At 43.9% G+C, this 18,101-nt stretch overlaps 1 protein-coding gene across 3 annotated transcripts; it reads left to right on the top strand.

The window, feature by feature from the left end:
- Positions 1 to 2,895: 2,895 nt before the first annotated feature.
- On the top strand, positions 2,896 to 18,013 carry LOC311315052 (triacylglycerol hydrolase DDHD2-like). 3 transcript variants are annotated; one of them, XM_084445649.1, is made up of 18 exons: positions 2,896 to 2,984; positions 3,151 to 3,223; positions 5,281 to 5,425; positions 5,576 to 5,787; positions 6,545 to 6,634; positions 7,102 to 7,225; positions 11,220 to 11,309; positions 11,501 to 11,630; positions 12,421 to 12,629; positions 13,209 to 13,270; positions 13,670 to 13,912; positions 14,097 to 14,192; positions 14,623 to 14,763; positions 15,504 to 15,659; positions 16,449 to 16,554; positions 16,798 to 16,950; positions 17,562 to 17,751; positions 17,851 to 18,013. In XM_084445649.1, the coding sequence occupies exons 3-18, from the start codon at positions 5,293 to 5,295 to the stop codon at positions 17,933 to 17,935; spliced, it is 2,220 nt and encodes a 739-aa protein (XP_084301775.1). In that variant the 5' UTR covers positions 2,896 to 2,984; positions 3,151 to 3,223; positions 5,281 to 5,292; the 3' UTR covers positions 17,936 to 18,013. The 3 variants fall into 3 exon arrangements, with proteins under 3 accessions (XP_084301775.1, XP_084301776.1, XP_084301774.1); XM_084445650.1 differs by lacking the exon at positions 2,896 to 2,984 and having other exon boundaries at positions 3,111 to 3,223; positions 17,607 to 17,751; XM_084445648.1 differs by lacking the exon at positions 2,896 to 2,984 and having other exon boundaries at positions 3,111 to 3,223.
- Positions 18,014 to 18,101: the final 88 nt, after the last annotated feature.

Here is an 18,101-nt window from a genome sequence, read left to right as displayed (position 1 = left end):
AAAACATTTGCAATATCCCTCCTCAAATCTGACCACATGCTAGTTAGCTCATCTTCCCCTAGACCTGGTCCAAGGCGGTATACCGGGTTAAACCCATACGTTTCCCTGGACCAGTGTTACCCCAGCGCCAATCCATCAGCCACCGGCAAATTATGACATATTTTCAAATTATTTGATTATAGCATAGCTACATCTTGTATCTTTGTGGGCGTGAATGTCGTGGCTTGACTTTTAAAATGACATTGGAAGCATTAATTGCTAGCTAGTGTTAGCTAGCCAATTAGTAGGTAATCTCACCATCGTGACGTCCTCGTTAATGGGAGCTAGCTAGTTCATAGACAGTTCAGTGTAAATTAATCTACTAAATTAGTTAGCTAAATGTTCTTACCGTCTGTGGGAGAGACCGAAAGGGCACCTACAGGTGGCAGAGGAGCGGATAAGGTCGGTGGGGTCGAGGTAAACGTCCAGTCTGTTGTGTTGTCTTCAGGAACCCCGGTTGGAGTGCTAACTATAGTAGTCGGAGTGCTATCGATCACGTTGGTGGGAGTGCTAACTTCAGTTGGAGTGCTAACGTTAGTCGGAGTTACATGGCTGAATGCAACCGGTGAAATAGTTGAATCCGTCTCAGAGTCCGGAGAGGAAGAGCTCTCGATCGATCTGAGAGGATGATCACCACCAAACAATTCGGTAACGTTAGCTGACTGGTAGTCATAGACGCCGCTGTTAGCTGTAGCGCTCACATTTAACGATTGAAACCCATTCAGTAGCAAAACGCATAACAATGCCTCTCTCATTATTAGCTAGCTAACTTTAGCTAGCCCGTTGGCTAGTCAGCTAGCTCTGTCTGTGCTAGCATCAGGCTAGCAGGACTAGCGGACAGGCGTCTCTGGCGTTGCTAGGGGAATTGTTAGTGGGGTGAGTTCAATCTGAAAACGGTGTGCACCGTTTTGCTACGGTTTGCGGGTTGAACAAAATTGTTCTTAGAAACGGTATGTAACAGGCATTGAGGTAGGTTTTCTCTAGTCTCTATCCAGACTCAAATATTACGTTGAATCGCTGCATTCCACATACGACATAATAGTCTGTGCTACTTTGCTGCCCAAACTGGTTTTCTGAGGGCTTATTGATGAGTCAAATTTGAAAAAGTGATAGGCTGTAGCAGTAAATGAGAGATTCTAGCTCAGGTTAGATGGGAGGGGCCAGGTTGGGTGGGAGCGCCTGATCGGGAAAGTCATTACTGATTGGTGTCGCCGGAATCCGGATTCCGGCGCTACCAATGAATTGCCAGGATTTGAACACCAATTTTTTGCATCAAGTGTCCCAGACGCATAGAGAGATCTGCAGTAATGTAGTTAGCGTAGCTTATATAGTGTATCAGTGAAGGAACTTTCATGGGTCTGGCATTGAGACTAGGTTTTCTGGGTCTGTCAAAGGTGTTATCCAATCAGCAGACTGATAGAGCACCCCACCGAGTGTTCAACGCACCACCGTTTCTCCATCAATAAACATTTTGCAATGTTTTGTTGGGGCTGAACTCACCCCAGCGCTCGTTCGTGAGGATCACGACTGCGTAGTTGACTATCAGCGCATTGCTTGCTCAATAGCTCTGTCGTCCTGTTTGACTACCTTCAGAGCTTATTTAGGGATATCTCACCTTCAAATGGTCTTATTATGGCAACTTTTAGATTTCTTAAGCACCTATTGTATTTTAGATTGCTATTCTTGCACTTTGCCTTCAGCACTAGATTATCCTCTTAGTCACTTGTTTTAGAAATAAGATGCACTTGTGAGTTCTAGTAGTTGGCTTTTCCTACGTTAAATGCAATTATTGTTTGACGCTTTACATGCATTTCTAAAGCGTCTGTTAAATGACTGTAATGTAATGTAAATTTCTGATACTTGTTCTGATCCATGTTCAACTGAAGGGATCGAATTTTACCCAAACATTTTGGCAAAAATGTGCTTTATAAATAAAATGCATACGATTATTATTATTATTATTATTATTATTATTATTATTTGCCTAGTAGTAGAGTAGGAGAAGTAGGAGTATAACCAGATATATTCAGGCTCTGTTTTTCCCAAAATAATCAATCCCAATTTATCAGGATCTAAAGCAAGACAGTAGTTCATAGACCAATAAAATGTCACTTTATTTATGTCTCTCCATATAATGACTCTGTATTTAATTGTATTTTCTTTACATGGTCAAGTGTTATTCACCTCTTCACATACACTGCAGCTGTGTTTGTTGAGCAGGGAACTTCGCCCATGCTATCTCTGCATGGTATCAGCGGTATGTGTTTTGAAGGTGCTCTGAAGATTTGGAACATTCTGTGCTTTAGGTCAGAGTCATTAACCGTTCACCATCTTAACCTTACATCGAAAAAATACTTATCTTCTGGAGCCTTCATGAAACCATAGGCAGGTGTTACTTTTAGATGATCCCCAATTGCTCATTTTGGTGTGGTTATGTTATATGTTAGCTGCGTTGAAGAGACCTTTCGGCCATTTAATCATTTGAGTTTGTGTAGGCTAAAAGGGCCAGTAAGGTTACAGGGTTGAGCCAGAAACAGAAATATTTAATTAATAGACATGGTCAGGAATGCCGATGCCATCTTTGACAGCAAGTTTGCTGCATATTGACTTGTGATGTGCTTATTTACTTATGATTGACTCCACTGGTCTTTACAATTTACATTTTTCTTGTATGGGGAATGATCTGTGTGGTAGTTCTGTGTTTTTAAACCCTGCAAACTAAAGTTCCCTAGCAGGACAATAAAGATTTGAATTGATCAATTGAATTGCATTGAGGATCAGGTTTGGACAAAGACTTTTTGATTAACATACAGGACCACCCTCCTCTAGTCTAATGCATTCTACCAGTAGTTCTACAGGACCTCCTCTAGTCTAGTGCATTCTACCAGTAGCAACCAGGACAAATCCCCTTCCACAACTTTGCGGTTACGAAAATCGACCTTTGAGTAAGTAAGTGATGTCATTGTGAAACCATAAAGCCTGGGACATGGCTCGGGTTGTTACGAGCTCTTAGCACAGTACATGGGGAAGTACCCTGTGATCTCAATTCAGAAAGCCCCTTTCCTTTTTGCCTGGCATATATAACGGACTGTTTTCTGGATTTATTCTTAGCTAGCTATTTTCAACTTAGCTGATACTGTGACAGACATCTGCATCGTAGTAACCACCAAGGAGCTGTTTTAAGGTAATCAACTTTGCTAAATATATTTGCATTCAACATGTGTAATTCGTCATAATGTAATGATCACCTTGTGGACTATGCCCTAGTAATAATGAGAATTTTTTTTTGTCAGGCAAAAACAACAAAATGACAACCAATCTAAGATACTTAGCAGTGAGAACTCTGTTCTAAGTGGTCTAGTTGATAAAATTGAATTAATGAAGTTCAAGAAAATAGGGAGGTTTCTAGATTTCCATGTAGGAATATGTTATAGTCCACACATGTGACAAAAAATTCCATGAACATTGGGACATTACGCTACGTTTAGCTTGTGTTCTTTGATAAGACAAACCGAAGTTCGGCGCTACTGTATACATGTTAAACATGACTGCGTGTAAATACAGTATCTCCTACATGTATCACATATTTCTCAGATTGCAGCCAGTCTCTCTTCTTGGAGGTGGGACCACCTCTACAAGCTCAGCAGCAGTCTGTGAGGAGATACTATGCTGTATTAATTTGATCTGACGATTTGTATTGGATGAACACAAACCACAAGCAGCTAATTCTGCTGTGTGTGCACACCCATAGACGGATTATGACATGATGGGCCCCTGGGCACAGATACGTAAAGGGCCCCTTCACCCATTTCATATATCGCCTTTTTGAAATGGCCCAATGAGACGGCATCCAAATCCAAATTGAAGATAATTAGAGAAATCTCACAATAAAAGCAGCTTTACCCAGCTCGGTTTTGACTTGAGGGACTTAGTGGGGGGGACTTGCTTTTTGGATTTCTCAACTATGGGCCCAAAACAGTTGAAGGGTCCATATTGCATGGAGTACTCAGCCCCTCTAAAGTAGGCCTACTACAGATAAACACTCATTTAAAAAGTAACATGATAGTTTCTTTCTTGTGACTTGTTATTGACATGAAAGACTAAGCCGGTTCCAGGTCCTTTCTGTGTGGAGTTTGCATGTTCTCCCCGTCACTGCGTGGGTTCCCTCCGGGTACTCCGGCTTCCTCCACCATCATAAAGACATGCAACGTATGAATGTGAATGAATGTTGGTGGTGGTCGGAGGGGCCGTAGGCGCTGATTGGCAGCCATGCTTCTGTCAGTCTGCCCCAGGGCAGCTGTGGCTACAGATGTAGCTTACCACCACCGGTATGACTGTGTCTGAATGAATACTGAACTCTGTAAAGCGCTCTGGTTATCATGAAGGGTGCTATATAAATCCAACTTGATTGATTGATAAGCCCTTTGACTATGCAACAAGAAAGGGCCCCCTGAGCTCTTGGGGCCCCATGAGCCTGGTAAGCCCGTTCAGTAATACGTCTTTGTGCACACCTCTTGAATTCCATGTTCCATGTCTTTTTACATAGGCAGGTTTCATAAGAAGAAATTGATGAATGAGGCCCAAATGGTAAATCATCCCTCTGTTGATGAGACTGGCCATATGGAAAAGAAATGTATATCAAACGATTCATGTTTTACCTGCAACCTCATATATGGGAGATGATGGATGGTTTTTGGTGTGGGATATGCTAGGCTATGTTAGCCTGGAAGCAAGTCTTTCTCGCAAAAAAATCTACTTTGCGATCCATGGAGAGAAATAGAACGTGAACTTATGTGATCCGGGTGGCGATGCCAGGCTAAAATACTAGTTGGTGGTTTGCTGGTGTAGGTATTTTCGTGTCAACACAAACCGATCTGCTAGGAGCGCAGCTTGAGAGTGAGACCCGTGTGCTGAAGGTAGCAGCTCTTTCCTGAAGGCCGTTCTTGAACTGCAACTAGAGCACCACGGGCATCTGGGAACCCCAAGGTGCTTGACCTCTCGAGAAGCTCACCGTCCAAAAAGACCTAACCCAGTTGAACCGGTCAACTCGATGGGGAAGGACATTCAACTATCTGTGTTGCCCGCCCCCCCCCCCCCACACACACACACACACATTGTAAATTGTTAATGCTCCTGTGGAGTTGCCTTGTCAACTAAATTAAGTAAGAGTCTGTATTGAGTCCAACTCAATTACACAAAATTTAAACTCGGTCAACGTATTCCAACTCTACTCTTTTCTAGTTCTCTACCATCATGGATGGTGTGCCGATCGTGTATGAGCCAGTTCAGTTCCACTGGTTCCACCACCAGCAGGTAGACTCTAAGGACTCATGGGTGCCTTTCAGCCTAGTGGACTCCCAGAGACTGGAGGAAGCCCATATGCATGGTAGGTGACATTTAGTGATTGATCAGGCCTGGTAGAGAACCACCATGGAAGATCTCTTTAACACCAAATCCTTTGGACATTTTCTGTGTACTGGACCCAGCTCTGCTTTACTTGAACGACAAAGATATTTGATGCTGTATGTTCATGTAGGAGGGGGTAACAGGATGGACAAGGGGGAGCAGGAGGAGGTGATCGTAGCCACGGATGGAAGACGCTTCGACGTCCGTCTGAGAGAGAGGAGGCGCCACGCGGTGTACTGGGACCAGCGGGCCACCGAGGTGCGACGATGTTCCTGGTTCCACAAGAGAGACAAGGAGGGGAGCTACGTCCCTTACCCAGAAGACATCAGCGTGATTCTGGAGGTATTCTAGATCTGCGTGGTGATTGTAGTGGAGAGAATACAATGTGTTCTGGTATAACCCAGATAGCAAGCGGATCTGGGCCATATACAGGCCAGATCTGGCCCTTGTGGCTTAGTTCCGGCCCATATATGGCCCAGAATCATTACACATCCGCTTGCTATCTGGGAAATCTCTTTGCATCGCATGACTATTAAAAAGCTTCAAAAATACAGTAAAGTACAAGAACTACACTCGATTCGAAACAGTGAAGTGTAGCGTGAACACGCCCTTAGACTTGTGTGCCTGCTGTTAGAAGATTCTCCCTGCTTCAACACAGTTGAAAGAAGAAACATGTGTGGTGTTTTTCCACTACTTAAAGCTGCAGTATGTAAGATTTTCATACCGATTATAAACACTTTTAATTGTAAACAATATTGCTGCTGTATGATAAATCGAGAGGGGTAAGTCATTTGTCTTTGTAGGCAGCTGTTTGGCTCTGCTACAGCAGCTATAATAATGATTATAATTTGTTGTCAGGTTGACACAAGAGCATAACGGAAAGTGTGAGGATGAGGCTGACACTCATCCCTCGCTGGCGCTGCTAGCTCGTAGGAAGCTCATACGGTGGCGCTGAAGTTACATACTGCAGCTTTAAAGTCACTGCTTCGTTTAGGAATGTCTATTCACGCCGCATAGCATGGCAGCGCTGTAAAATGAAGGATAAAGCATTGTGAGATTCTTAACCTTTCAGAATTGTGGTGTCTGGCTCTGTTCACAGGACGCTTACATGATATCAGTAACACTGAATGACTGGCAGAGACGATTACAATTCCCCACTGGAGAAACAGTGATAATGCACAACCCAAAGGTAATTGTCCCTTTCCAAAGCAACCATTTACTGGTAAACCCCTTTTAACGTATACCTTTGCATACATTTTCCTTATATTTCACTAGACATACAGTAAAGTGGCCAAATAAATGTTTATTATGTTGAATTTTCATGTGGGGCGGCTGTAGCTCAGGAGGTAGAGCAGGTCATCCAGGGGTCGGCGGTTCGAATCCCGCCTCCCCTTGACGACATGTCGATATGTCCTTGGGCAAAGACACTGAACCCCAAATTGCTCCCAATGAGCAGGCTAGCACCTTGCATGGCAGCTGCCAACATCGGTGTGTGAATGTGTGTGTGAATGGGTGAATGAGAGGCCATTGTAAAGAGCTTTGGATAAAAGCGCTATATACTGTATGTCCAAGTGTACAACATTATGAACAGTCAATACTGGTTTGTATCATAAAGTAAAACATATTTTGCACCACGTTCTGGTTTTGCTCCCTTAGCTTATGACACATTATCCGCCAAGCTTGTCAAAGATCGGCCAGCCCCCCCTCTCGTCCTTCGATCAAACCCGAACCAGCGTAGTGAAGAGAGGGATGGAGGACATATCAGTGGACATACCAGCAGGTAAGACATTGTTATCAGTGGGCATGCCAGCAGGTAAGACATTGTTATCAGTGGACATACCAGCAGGTCAGACATTGTTATCAGTGGGCATGCCAGCAGGTAAGACATTGTTATCAGTGGACATACCAGCAGGTCAGACATTGTTATCAGTGGGCATGCCAGCAGGTCAGACATTGTTATCAGTGGGCATGCCAGCAGGTAAGACATTGTTATCAGTGGACATACCAGCAGCTCAGACATTGTTATCAGTGGACATACCAGCAGTTCAGACATTGTTATCAGTGGACATACCAGCAGCTCAGACATTGTTATCAGTGGACATACCAGCAGGTAAGACATTGTTATCAGTGGACATACCAGCAGGTAAGACATTGTTATCAGTGGACATGTCCTCTATAGGGCGACCAGTCATGCGCTTCCACTCGCGAAGAAATCGCCCGTTTGCATGGAGAGTGGAGCCCGCTTTGCTTAAATGAACAGTCACAATGCCACAATGTGCTTGTGAAATAAGCATTGGAATGCTATTCCTGCCAGGGATTACTATTGTAATCTCCATTATTGCACAACTACAATGTGCTTGTGACAACAATATATATTATTTCTAAAGCCATGACAGTCATTTCTATTGTATTCGTATTTAACATTAATTATCTTAACAGTTTCAAGCTTTTTTCCCCACACTTTTTTTACATCACTAAAAATACAACTTTTACATGTGTTATGGTATCCATGACACTTAGTTTGCCTATCTGTTTAAATTATTATTTGTTTATAGCAATTCAAGAATGAGTGAGTTAGCTCAGTTAATGGGAGAGTTCTGAATGCATGCAAATAAGGTTCATTGATTCATTTTAAAACAGTAAGTGTAAATTTGTTGTAACATTTTGTTGTAACACAAAGTCTCTTAGTTCACGTAGCTGATTAACGTGTATCAGGATACAATAGAGATTCGCAGGCCAAGAATGTTCAGAGACTTTATTCTCACATGAAATGGAAAACACAAAACAAGCACACACTGATGGGTAGGTGGGTAGATAGGTACTGTAGTTGCGAAGGGAGGTGTTGGTCGGTCGGTCATTGTGAGGTTACTTGTTATGTCCTGAAGGGCTCCTTAATGGGGTCAACTATTGGCCACAACTGTCTGCCAGACCTGGCAGACACCCGGGATGGCAGGCTGGGTGGTTTGGTAGATGGACATTTGTCAGATGCCCTCTTCACCAGACAGTACGAGTTGGCCTTTCCTTGAATCTTTTTTTTCAGAATTGTCTGAGGAAGATCTGCCGTCTGCTCACTAAACAGACGGACTAAGGATGATGTTGACATGGTGGAGGCAGAACCGCTGGCCTGGCTGTTAGCTGAATGGGAACTTTTCATCTGTGTTGGATATTTTTGGTCATAGAGAACATGTGGGACAAGAGGCCTTTCCTGGTCTAGCGCTGGCAGCCCATGTTCAAAGACGGCACGCTTTCTTTTGAAGGCTTCACTAGAGGCACGACTTCCTTTGATAAGCGGGTCTGCAACACAAGGCTCAAGGCTCAAGGCACAACCCTTTTTTGAGGGTTTAATGTTCAGCTTTGTCTCTTCCTTTGACCTTTCGCCTTTGTATGGCGAGACAGTCTCGCCGACACCACTGGACGCCACGGGGGAGGATGGTTGGGTAGACCCCATGGGGGCGGGGCCGTTTCCTCTACTCACAGTTGAGAACGGCAGTTTGGTAGACGGGGCTGTGACTGGCACCCTCTTCACCAGACAGTCTGAGCTGGACGTGGCGGTACCCAGGAAGACTCCTTCCCACTTCCTTTGAAAGTCCCTCCGACTGCGACGCAGCATCGCATCCCGCACCCAGTCGACCTGGGCTGAGGGCGGAACGTTCCGCTCGGATTTGCCCTTTGAACCTTCTCCCTTGGGTGCAGAGAAGGGTTCGGCAACTGCGCCAGACAGGACGGCAGTGGGGCTGTCTGCTCCACTCACCCCAGACCTGGCAGACACCAGAGAGGGCAGGCTAGTCTTGGTCATTAACAATGGTGGTTTGGTAGCTGGAGCCGTGTCAGATGAGATGGTGACTGACGCCCTGTTCACCAGAGAGTCTGAGGGGGAAGTGGCCGTCCCCAGGAGGTCCCTTGTGCCCTTGTGTGTAGGGAAAGGTTTGCGGACGCTGTCAGACATCACAGGGGAGCCTCGACCCGTCTTAGACACCAGGTCTTCTTCATCGTCCCCCGGATCCCAGGAGACAGAATCTGGATCGTCTGGTCCTCGACAGTCAAGGAGACTCTGTCTGGAGACGCTGTCCAGCTGGGCACTTAAGAGATAGAATAAAGTAAAATAAACTAAAATGACTTGATGACTTCAATACACTTATATGTATTATCGAAATGCATCATGCCACACATTATACACATAAACACACACATCTCTGTCTCTCACTCACACACACTGTTATGGATACTGAAAAAATAATTATAAACTTACCAATCAATGTCTTCACGGATTTCATCCTAATTTATAAAGGAAATACCAGATGGATATTGAGGTCATTAGGCTTCACAAAGACAGAGCAACTTCTGTAATCGTTTGATTTCTGAATTATTACAAGTACAATGAAACTTTGATTACCAACCTGAGTGTTTCCTTGGCTATTTCTCCATTGACCTAGCCAGGACACTATCAGGGCCAAGGAGAGCCCAATCAAAACTCCCCAGCAGATCAGGACCAAGGAGCCACAAATCAAAACTCCCCAGCAGGGGAGTGTCACATCAAAATCTAACAGAGGTGGCTCATTCTGGAGCGTCGCCTCAGCAGGACCTTGGCTGCTTGAAATTAGAACCCTTATTAGGGTTCTAAAAAGAGAACTCTCGAGCATATTGGTAAAGCTAAATCTTTAGCAACATGCCAATCTCATCGCAAACAAAGCACTGACGCTTGTCCACTTGTTACAGCTTTATATACCTTGCGGTTACGTGTAAATGTCACGTCATACGAACACCCGTGATGTCACAGACCGGATAGGAATCGCAAACACCGCACTGACGCTTACAGCTGGATATACCTTGCCGTTACGTGTAAATGTCACGTCATACGAACACCCGTGATGTCACAGACCGGATAGGACAGTGACGTGACGGAGATCCAGGCAGCCAACTAAATGAAGCATATGTTGGGCTAGATTGTAATAGATTTACGCTATTTTCTTTTACTCTATTACAATAAATAGATAACATCGCGAAGATCGTTTCACAAATATTGAGGACACGTAAAGAGAACGGTAGCCTATATGTGACACATCAGCCACTCTCAGCTGGAAGGGTATCCCCCAATATTAAACTGTCACTCAACAGTAATGAGCTACCTATTTAATACACGCCCACATCCAGAATCAAATAGGAGCGCTTAAAAGGTTGGTCGGATAACAGCCGATGTCTCCATAGTGATGACATTCAGCGCTACAGTCGCTTAATTGTCCACGTTTTCGATAGAGATAAGCATTATTGGCGATATTAAATCACTCGCGAAAAAAATTGCCTCTGAAAAACAAGTCACTCTGCCCTAATGCGCTTGTGAAGCATTTTAATAGCAGCATATAGTAATGTTCATACATCTATTTATTATAACTTTGGTTTATTTCACAAGCACATTATGGCAGAGTGACTGTCAATTTACGCAAAGATACCCTCACCACGTGAACAGGCGATTCCTATGCTGCTATGCATAGGAGGACTGCGCCCTCTAGAGGTAGGCACCGCGCATAGCAGGATTGCGCCCTAGCGATAAGGATCATGTGGTCCAATCGTGGCTTCCCAGTCACCACAGCCATCAGCTGATTGCTCCTTTTAAGTAATCTAAGCCGTGACCTGGTCATCTGATTATTGCAAAGCATCAAAAGTAAGAATGTGTGCTCTAACATTACAAATGTATTATGTATGGTATTGTTGACCCCTAATACAGTTCAATTAGTGAGGAGTGACCCATGTCCAATTGATGTGTTGCTGTCAACCAGGTGAACCTGACAAAGTAGATCACCTGGTGGTAATGGTGCATGGAATTGGGCCAGCCTGTGACATTCAGATGCGCGGGATTGTTCAGTGTGGTATGTACAGTACTGCTTCACTCCTGGCCTACTGTAGGCCTATGCATTCTAGTACTTACTTCAAACTTGCCTGTACTTTCAGATCTTCTGTACTAGATGAGTATGTAGCACACACTCTAATCTCTACTGTTTCTCATGTTAAGATTCTTCCTATTGTCCATGTTTTAAATCTCTCACTCGCTTTCTTGTAGTGAATGACTTCCGAAGTGCCTCTCTTAATCTGCTGAGCACTCACTTCAAGGATGCTGAAGATATTGGCCGGGTGGAGTTCTTGCCTGTGAACTGGCATCGGGTGTTACATGATGCAACTGGAGTAGACAAGTAAGGCCTGGAGTGCATCATGGGTTTTCTGCCTGAATGTTTCATGTTTTTCTACCCGAAATATCTGTTGTTATTTGCTACCTGAGCGTAGTTTCCTGTGGCAAGTCACAATTCACTTGTGTCTATTCTATCTCGCTCTCACATATGTACAGTTTGCATACATGTAGTCTGACTCACCAGATGTAGGTTTTGGGGATAAGCCTCGTCATTCGTTTATTACTGCCCAATCAATGGCGACGGATCTGAAACCCGGCCCAATCAGATTCAATCCAGACTACGAGAAACAACAACAACCTAGCAACCAAAGATGATTATGGTTGGTTTAAAGAAATACAGCGTTCATCTCTATCCCCATATGGAAATGTGTCCAGCCAGACCTTTCTCCAGCGCTGGCACAGCATAAACTGAGTGTGGAGATAGGTCTGGCTATACGAGACTAGCATACATGTAAACTCACTCTCTCTATCATATTATTATTATTATTATTATTATTATTAGTGTTGTTGTTATTGTTGTTAGTAGTAGTATTATTAGTAGTTGTTGTTGTTGTTAGTAGTAGTATTATTAGTAGTATTATTAGTGTTGTTGTTGTTAGTAGTATTATTAGTATTATTAGTAGTGTTGTTGTTGTTGTTGTTAGTAGTATTATTAGTATTATTAGTAGTGTTGTTGTTGTTAGTAGTATTATAAGTATTATTAGTAGTGGTGTTGTTGTTGTTGTTAGTAGTATTATTAGTAGTAGTGTTGTTGTTGTTGTTATTATTGTGTCTCTCTGTCATACTGTCTTCAGGGATATCCAGAGGATCACTCTGCCCAGCATAAGTCGTCTCCGTCAGTTCAGCAACAGCACGATCCTGGACCTCTTCTTCTACAACAGCCCCACCTACTGCCAGACCATCTCAGACACGGTGGCCTCGGAGATCAACCGGCTCCATCACCTCTTCCTCCAGCGCCACCCACACTTCACTGGGGCCGTGTCACTCGTTGGACACAGTCTGGGTTGGTATTCAGGGGTCAGGTCCACTGACTGGACCAAAGATTACTGTTAAACAGGCTGTCATTGATTGGGCAGTAATAAACCAATCGTGGCTTCGTGGCTTCCCAATCGTGGATTCCCAACCAATCGTGTCTTCCCATCAAGTCGCCATTGATTGGGCAGTAATAAACGAATGACGAGGCTTATCCCCGAAACCTACATCTGGTGAGTCAGACTACATGTATGCAAACTGTACATGTGAGAGCGAGGTAGAATAGACACAAGTGAATTGTGACTTGCCACAGGAAACTACGCTCAGGTAGCAAATAACAACAGATATTTCAGGTGGGTTTAGCCAGAGTGCCTGTACTGTAAGTGATGAACAATGACCTGACTGTACAGTAGATGGTGTACAATCCCAGTTTCTAGATATTACTAAAAAAAGGGGTCCCTCAAGGGTCGATTTTAGGGCCTGTTTTGGTTCAGGGCCTTTCTGTTGGTGTCATGGTTGTATTGACAGGGCTCTTTTATTAAGAGACCTGGGTCTCAAAAGCTTCCTGTAGAACGACCTCCGCTTTAACTCCTTGTGTTGATTCTTCTAGGTTCTCTGATCCTGTTTGACCTGCTGACCAATCAGAACGAATCTCACACCGACCAGGAGACCGTAAGTCTTATGAGATTGCAAATGCACACGCCAAATTGGTGTAGTAATTACCAGTGTGTTCCCAAAGTATTTCTCGATACACGGGTTTACTCCCCGAGTGTGTCCTCTGGGGCACAACCTTTAAATATCACATTTTTAAAATACCACTCCCCCATGGTCAGCAAATGGACATCCCAATGCTCCAACTCCTCTAAATAATCAAACAATGTTAACTGTCAGCTACGATCAATATGGGAAGGGTAGAAAATGTTATACTGTATATGTAATGTATTACAATGTGATGTCATGTATACTGTATATACTGTATTGTATATATACTGTATATATTAAATGGATTGGAGGGTGGGACACTTGTGCACAGCTCAATACCAATGTCCCATAAGTTGCAAATGTCCTCAGAATCAGAGCGATGTCAGCAGAGCCCATAGAGACGGGCCGAGCCACTCTGAGAGCCTGGAGGACCGTCTCAGGGATGAGGGACTGGAGGACCGTCTCAGGGTCGAGGGACTGGAGGACCGTCTCAGGGTCGAGGGACTGGAGGACCGTCTCAGGGACGAGGGACTGGAGGACCGTCTCAGGGACGAGGGACTGGAGGAGTTTGTCCACCTGTTTCAGAAGGAGCAGATGGACATGCAGTCCCTGGTGAGACACTGTTGAAAACACATTGAACATGTCACCTGCTAATCTCCTACACGTTTTTAAAAAACCACCCTATCCCTGTGTGTGTGTGTGTGTGTGTGTGTGTGTGTGTGTGTGTGTGTGTGTGTGTGTGTGTGTGTGTGTGTGTGTGTGTGTGTGTGTGTGTGTGCGTGCGCTTTATGATTAGGTACTGTGTTCGGAGACTGACTTAAAGGAGTTAGGAATACCCTTGGGTCCTCGCAAGAAGATCATGTGCTTGACTAAGGGATGGCGAATCACACAGGTATGCTTGTACACACACACATCTCTCACACTCACACACACACACACACATACACATACACAAGACTGAGCCCTGGCAACAGGTCTGGATTTACCCGTTGGTATATTGTGGTTATTGGCACACTCCGAATGCCTCTTGACCAATCACAATGCGTGGGTTGAAACTAGCAATTGTATAAACTGTTAACAAGTTCCTTATAAGTGCTTATAAATGTATTATAGTCTAACAATAAACATGTTTATGGCGCTATTATTAACACGTATAGTCTTATTAACACATTATAATGTTAATAAGCATCTTATAAGGACCTACAAGGGTCTTATTACCTATTAACTAACGCTTATTACAAGAGTTATTCTTGTTTACAAAGCCTGATACAGTTGTATTGTTTGGGTCGTTACTGAAGCTCATTTTCCCCGTCACCCTGCAGAAGTACAAGACAGGAAGTTCCCTCCCAGCCCCCGTCTCCGGGTCCTTCAGTCACGGGGGAGCCGAATCCCAAACGCTCCCGTCCGAGGGACCCTCCACCGGGGCCGTGGATTACAAATATTTTGACGTTGGTATTGGACAGGTAAAAAAAAACTATGATGCTATATAATTGTCCCCCACCCGGCAACAGCCGAAGGGGGGGGGGGGGACTTAAGGTTTGCCGGTGTCATGTGAGTGAGTGAGTGAGTGAGTGAGTGAGTGAGTGAGTGAGTGAGTGAGTCCGCGTCTGTCCATCAGTCCCCCCGTAGTACCAGAACCCACCACAAAAGGGGCGCCCTTCCAATGCATTTTTCCATTGACGAGTACATTTTGATTTTTACATCAAAAACTATGCTTGGTATCTCAGTATAGTCTCAGACAAGTTTACTCGGGAAACCAGGTACTTTCTACATCCACAGAGAGTAGAGCTTGAGGTGTTTAGTAGAGCTAGATATATCTGTATTTCAACATTCATTATAGGACTTTAGACCATACAGGTGCATGGACTTGTTTGTCCACTAGATGGAGACATTATTGTACTCATATGTTAATGTAGTGACAGCATACGCTAAAATAAAATGACAGTAGTTAAATAGATAAAGAAATAAAGATGTTGAAATAGAGATTGTATTAACTCCTAACCTAACCTCCCCTGTGCTGAGTTTCATATTTTTAATTACTTTTTTACTTATTTTCCACTGTTTGTGTTGTATCCTGTGTTTTGGTGTACTGCTGATTGTTTGTAAAGCACTTTTGTAACATTTGTTTAGAAAGCTGCTATATAAATAAAGTGTATTATTATATTATTCTAACCATGATCCCGACTCCTCCCTGGACACACAGGTGTCCATCATCTACCCCCAGCTGGCCTTCCGGCCGCAGGCCTTCTTTGCCCTGGGCTCGCCGATAGGGATGTTCCTGAGTGTGCGAGGCCTGAGGAAAATCCACCCCAACTACAGCCTCCCCACCTGCAAGAGCTTCTACAACCTCTACCACCCGGTACGGCGGTTTGATATCGGGGTTACGTGAGGTCTTCTTACTGTGTAAGGAGAGGTTTAATAACAGGAGGCAGAGTGGTGAGCCCATTTAAAGGAGTAGTAAAGAGGGAAAATGCATGTTTCATTTTAAGGTTACTTATGATCATATACAATGGTTCAGATCGAGAAATCGAGAGTTTAACATGTTTTACATGTTTTTGAATGATTTTTCAAGGTGCCCACCCACATCCATTGTATGACCTAAACGGTGGTAGAGCAATTATCAACTTTCTCAAAAGCGTTAGTTTTGTCAACTTTTTGATCTGAACCATTGTATATGGTCATAAGTAAAGTAAGTAAAACAGGGCTAAACATGCATTTTCCCTTTACTACTCCTTTAACCCCCTAAACCTAGTCACTCGACTCAACGGATGTAGATTTTGGGGATAAGCCTTGCCATTCGTTTATTACTGCCCAATCAGTAGCGACGGATCTGATTCCCGGCCCAGTCAGATTCAATCCAGACTACGCGAAACAACTACAGTACCTAGCGACCGCTCCGCTCAAGACGATTGTGATTGGTTTAAAGAAATGTCCACCCTATCCCCGAATGATAATAAGTCCAGTCAGATCTTTCTCCAGCATTGGCGCAGCGTAAACAAAGTGTAGAGATAGGTCTGGCTAATATGCGAGACCACCCTAAAACTAACCCCCACCGCAGTCCTGCTCCTGGTGGAACTGAGGTGAATCCAGACAAGAGTTTGTGAATCACAGTCTGTATGAAGAGCCGTGTTTTGTTGTTTCGGTGCAGTTTGACCCCGTGGCCTACAGGATGGAGCCCATGGTCGCGGCCCCGGGGACGGAGCTGCCTCCCATGCTGATTCCTCATCACATGGGCAGGAAGAGGATGCACCTCGGTGAGACCAGGGGCCGTGCTGCTAAACCAACACAACATCTTTCTGGAAAATAACTAGTTCTCATCCCAGTAACCTGTACTTTGAGATTTCTTGGCCATACCTACATTTTGTTGTTTATATTGTCTTGTTTGGAATTATTATTGAGTGTTTGAGGTTTTTTCTCATATATTTGTTACTAATTTATTTAATTTTGTTCACACTCAGTTATCATTGTCAGTGACTCTAATGTATCCGCGCCCACAGAGTTGAGAGACAGCTTGACACGAGTGGGCTCAGATCTGCTTGGGTCCTTTGAAGCTCTTCGAAGTGTGTGGCAAACCTTCACTCAGGTGCCCAGTACCACACTGCCCCCGGTGGGCAGGGAAGGAGACACCAGGCCGCCTCATACATCTGAAGGTGAGGGATCTGCAAGTCATTTAGTAGGTGACACTGACGAGAGTTTGCCCCATTATCCTGCGGATATGATGTTCATACAGCCTTACCGGTAATTCTCACTTCATTAAAATTCGTATGTTTGGAGCCTGTGTAGAAGTAGAACCTGCTGGCAATTCAGACCACTAAACAATTAATTTGTTTTCCAAGACTTTAGTCCCAAGAATTCCTACTTAAAATAAAAGCAACGTCGCTGTCACTACTAATCACAGAGGCCTAGCTGTTTACTACCAATCACAGAAGCCCGGTTATATTCACTACCAATCACAGAAGCCCGGTTATATTCACTACCAATCACAGAAGCCTGGTTATATTCACTACCAATCACAGAAGCCTGGTTATATTCACTACCAATCACAGAAGCCCAGTTATATTCACTACCAATCACAGAAGCCCGGTTATATTCACGACCAATCACAGATGCCTAGCTGTTTACTACCAATCACAGATGCCCAGTTACTGTATATTAATACAAATTACATACATACAAATTACAGAAGTATGATATAATTTCTGTTCTAGTTGAAAGTGTTCAAACTGATGCAGGTTCACCAGTGTCACCATTTCCGTTCTAGATGAAAGTGTTCAAACTGATGAAAGTGTACAAACTGGTTCCCCAGTCTCACCCACGGAACCAACGGAGAGGAGGAACGTGGATGTTGGGATGTTGAACGGTGGACGTCGATTTGACTACGTTCTTCAGGAGAAGCCCATCGAGAGCTTCAATGAGTATCTGTTTGCCCTTCAAAGCCATCTATGCTACTGGTAGGAATCAGTGAATGCGGGTTGGCTTTCTTTTATCATTCGAATATACAGTGTAATACTACAGTATATAATACATGACATATCCTTTGTTCTTTTCAGGGATTCTCCAGACATAGCCTTGCTTGTGTTGAGGGAAATCTACGAGGGGAAGATCCTTTCCAAACACATCCAGGAGAAGATTTGAATAGAGATCTCATACAGAGTTTACTTATTGACTTAAATGTTTGTGTACTGTATGCTGAACATCAGAAATGCATATGTTTCTCGCACCACCTGCAATATACACGATGTGTGTCTATAAGAGTGATGTAAAGTATTGCAAGAAGTTTGAAATTCAGAATATTAAAATG

Source organism: Borostomias antarcticus (assembly GCF_949987555.1).
Source record: "Borostomias antarcticus genome assembly, chromosome: 11".
Taxonomy (NCBI): Eukaryota; Metazoa; Chordata; class Actinopteri; order Stomiiformes; family Stomiidae; genus Borostomias; species Borostomias antarcticus.
The sequence above is the reverse complement of the archived record's forward strand: the minus strand, read 5'-3'. Positions and strand labels throughout refer to the sequence as shown.

Excerpts from the sequence above, each read along its gene's own strand:
- LOC311315052 (XM_084445649.1), top strand. The coding sequence starts at position 5,293 with ATGGATGGTGTGCCGATCGTGTATGAGCCAGTTCAGTTCCACTGGTTC. Across the intron at positions 5,788-6,544 it reads ACATCAGCGTGATTCTGGAG|GACGCTTACATGATATCAGT; the intron begins GTATTCTAGATC and ends CTCTGTTCACAG. Across the intron at positions 13,913-14,096 it reads AGATGGACATGCAGTCCCTG|GTACTGTGTTCGGAGACTGA; the intron begins GTGAGACACTGT and ends CTTTATGATTAG.